The 3,889-nt window shown below is 38.9% G+C and overlaps 1 protein-coding gene across 1 annotated transcript; it reads left to right on the top strand.

Annotated features, from left to right (window-relative positions):
* The first annotated feature begins 288 nt into the window (after positions 1-288).
* On the top strand, positions 289-1,151 carry LOC147938575 (uncharacterized). Its single transcript, XM_087464124.1, has one exon. The coding sequence runs from the start codon at positions 371-373 to the stop codon at positions 1,013-1,015; it is 645 nt and encodes a 214-aa protein (XP_087320250.1). The 5' UTR covers positions 289-370; the 3' UTR covers positions 1,016-1,151.
* The last annotated feature ends 2,738 nt before the right edge of the window (positions 1,152-3,889 follow it).

The raw sequence follows: 3,889 nt of genomic DNA, 5'->3' as shown, positions 1-3,889 counted from the left end.
ATATACCATATGATGGGTTTTGTTGTCATTTTTCCAAATCAGAATAGATCTTCGTAAATGAGAAGATAGTGTTCGACGACGTATATATAATATCGATAGCCTACAAAGGAGAAGACAGAAGAGTAATAAATTTGACTTATACGGCGACGTATCGATACAAAGCCTAAAAAGGTTTTGTACCTTGTGGTTCAATTCACGTTGCCCATCATTACATGTCCGTCGTTTTCCTCAGCGGAGACGACACGCAATACTTAGCTTCGACGCTAACACACATTTTCCCACAGTCTCCCTCAAAGTAACAAGTAAAAGCTAACCTTTCTCTTTATTAGTACTATTATTCATCCTGTATAGCTTAAACAATTCAAATTTAATGGCAATTTCCACCGGCGCCGTCGAGTTTCTCCGGAGACGGCTCCTCCCAACGACGCTTATCCACGTCACGGCTCTAGACGGGATCGTTAACGTTAATTCCCTCTTCTCGCTTGCTCTTTTCCTCGGCCTCACCACAAGTGGAAACATCACTTTCCCGGTTTCATCCTCATCCGCGGCCGAGAGCCAACATCTCCGCAGGTGTATCGCCGCAAAAGGTAATGCATTAGCGGAGAGGTTAGTCTCAAGCCATGTTTACTCCTTCAGCTTCTTCCTCTTTTCCAGCCTCATCGCTATGTCTCTCAAGCAAGCAATCAGGACAACAACAACAACAACAAGGAACGGGAATGTTGTGGTGGAGGAGGAGGAGGCGCGTGTGCTAAAAGCAGGAGAAGGGCGTGTGAACTTGGCAGCTTTGAGGGTTGGGATCGTTTCTTCGTGCGTTGCGTCGGTTTTGGGATGTGGTTTCTTGACAATGGGGTTAGTGGATCTTGTTCAGCTCAAACTTGGACCTTTGGAGTGTAAGAGAAGCTTTCATGCACTTGCGGCTATTGTTGTCCTTGTTAGGGATGTCAACTGGGCTCTAAAACCATGGGCTGTCCAGTCCAAATTAATTTGGACTGGTTTTAGTTATTACCAAATTTAAAACAGTCAAATGGGCCTAAAACTAATTTAGTCCATTGATATACGGTCCAAACTAGTTTGGACGTGGGCCGTCCAATAACCCTAAAAAAAATTAGGGTTTTTACAATTTGGGGGAAACTTTTTTTTTTCATTTCGCCTCTTTCTCTCTTTCTCCTCTTTCTCTCTCAGCCTCTCAGGCGATAAAAATTAGGGTTTTTACTTCAAATCATCTCGATCTATTTCAAATCATCTTGATCTACTTCAAATCATTTCGATTTCTCCTCTGCGGCTCTTCTTCTCGTGATCTCGTCATCTCGATTTGTATAAGGTAAACACTAGGGTTGTAAACTTGTAAACGTACAGATTTGATTTTGATTTCTCGAGTGGGTTTGTGGGTTTGTGGGTTTTTGGGTTTCTCGAGTGTTTTGATTTTGATTTTTCAGTTTCTGGGTTTACTCTAACACAAACGTACATATTTGGTTTTGATTTTGATACTTTGCTTTAGTCAGATTTTGATTGGAAATGTTTTAGACTTGATGAGCTTGTTATGTACTTATGTGTGCTTGTATGTGTTTGTTATGTGTCCGTATATGATCCAAGCGAGAGCTTGTTATGTGTTTTAGTTTATGAGCTTGTTATGAGTTCATTGTTTATGAGCTTGTTATGAGTTCATTGTTTCTGTGAAAACGCTTCATTGTTTATGTGTTTTAGCTTTAGTGTTTACTTCGATTTCTTAAAGGTGTTCATTGTCTCACGTTTTTTATGTTCATTGTTTGTATATTTTTGAACAGATGGACAAAACACTGAGCTTGTGTGATGATAACTACATCGTGAGTGATACTGAATGGGATCGACATATGATGGAAGAAGAAAACAATCTGATGGACGATGAAAACAATCCGGTGGATGATGAAAACAATCCGGTGGACGATGAATCTCTCATGGGTGAATCATCTCATGCTCAAGGGAAAAGAGGTAAACGTAGACATTCAAGGTGTTGGAAAAATTTCACTATTATTGGAGAGAAAGATAAAGATGGTAAATATCATATTATATGCAACCACTGCAAGCATAATTATCACTTGAATCTTGATAGGAATGGAACAACTACTTTGCTTAGGCATATGAAAACTTGTTCCAAAACTCCTGGTAGTACTCCTAGTGCTCATAGTCGAAAGATTGATATGATGGTGTTCCGTGAGTTGATTGCTGTTGCGATTATTGAGCATGATCTTCCTTACACATTTGTTGAATATAGAAGGATTAGGGAAGCTTTTGCATATGTCAATCCGAGTATTGAGTTTTGGAGTAGGAATACTGCAGTTGCTGATGTTCTGAAAATTTCTGAGAAGGAGAAAAACAAACTGAAGCAGATTTTGAGTGAAATTCCGGGTAGAGTTTGTTTTACCACTGATTTGTGGAGAGCTATAACCGTGGAAGGGTATATGTGTTTAACTGCGCATTACATTGATGCAAATTGGAACTTGCAAGCCAAAATAATATCTTTTTGTGCTTTTCCTCCACCACATTCTGGGGTTGCATTGGGTATGAAGTTGATTGAGTTGTTGAAAGCTTGGGGGGTTAGATAAGAAGGTATTTTCTATTACTGTAGACAATGCTTCATCGAATGATAATATGCAAGGAGTTGTGAAAAGGCAACTTAGAAAGGATTTGGTCTGTGGGGGAGAGTTTTTTCATGTAAGGTGTGTAGCTCATATATTGAATCTTATAGTTCAAGATGGGTTAGATCTTATAGAGAAAGCTTTGGATAAAATTAGGGAAAGTGTCAAGTTTGTTAGGATTTCAGAGTCTCGAGAACAGATGTTCCAAGGGTGTGTTGAAACTGTTGGGATTCATACTAAAGCTGGTCTTGTTATGGACGTGAGAACACGTTGGAACTCAACCCATCTAATGTTGTCTAGAGCGATCCAATTTAAAGATGTGCTGCGTAATCTTTCTGAAGTAGAGCCGAGTTATAAGTGGTTTCCGTCTGAATTGGAGTGGTCTAGAGCAGAGCTTATATGCGAGTTCTTGAGGCTATTTGATGAAATAACAAAAATTGTTTCAGGCTCTAAATATCCTACTGCGAATATGTACTTTATGCAAGTTTGGAAAATTGAAAGTTGGCTTAGAGTTCATGCAACATCTGAGGATGAGACCATTTGTGAAATGGTGGATACCATGAAGATGAAGTTTGACAAATATTGGAAAGACTACAGTGATATACTTGCGATTGCTGCTGTTTTGTATCCAAGGTTGAAGTTGACTTGTTTAGAATACTGCTTTAGCACTTTAGATCCATCAACTAGCAAGTCTAAGGTTGATCACATCCGCAAGAAGATAGAAAAGCTGTATGGAGTTTATAAGAAGAATACTGTGAACACTGCTGCAACTTCACAAGTTATGGAGGATAATCTACCATGGTGTAAGTAACTTATTATGTTCTGTTCTTTTCGTATTGTCACATAATATTTATCAGTTCTCTTATGTTCGTTTTCATATTATGTAGGGCTTTTATGCATTTGTTTCTCAAAAAGCTGGAACAGGAAAATCGGCTCTAGATATGTACTTGGATGAACCAGCTTTGGATATGGTTGCGTTTCAGAGTTTGGATGTCTTGAAGTATTGGAAAGATAATGCAGCACGTTTTAAAGAGTTGTCTCGCATGGCATGTGATGTACTTTGCATATGATGTCTTGATAGTTTTGTTATGTTTTCATTTGATAGGTGGAACCGAGTTTCTTGAGGAAGATGAAGAAGAAAAAGAAGAAGGAGAAGAAAGAGAAGAAGAAGGGGAGGAAGGAGAAGGTGTAAGAAAGAGGACCAGAGTTACTTAGAACTTTAGAAGGTACTTCTTATAACTTGTCGATACTGTCTTTATAAATTGTCGATTTGT

The sequence above is a fragment of the Camelina sativa genome, chromosome 9 (genome assembly GCF_030686135.1).
Source record: "Camelina sativa cultivar CO46 ecotype springtype chromosome 9, ASM3068613v1".
Taxonomy (NCBI): domain Eukaryota; kingdom Viridiplantae; phylum Streptophyta; class Magnoliopsida; order Brassicales; family Brassicaceae; genus Camelina; species Camelina sativa.
Note: the sequence above shows the minus strand (reverse complement) of the source record. Positions and strands in the feature narration are given on the sequence as shown.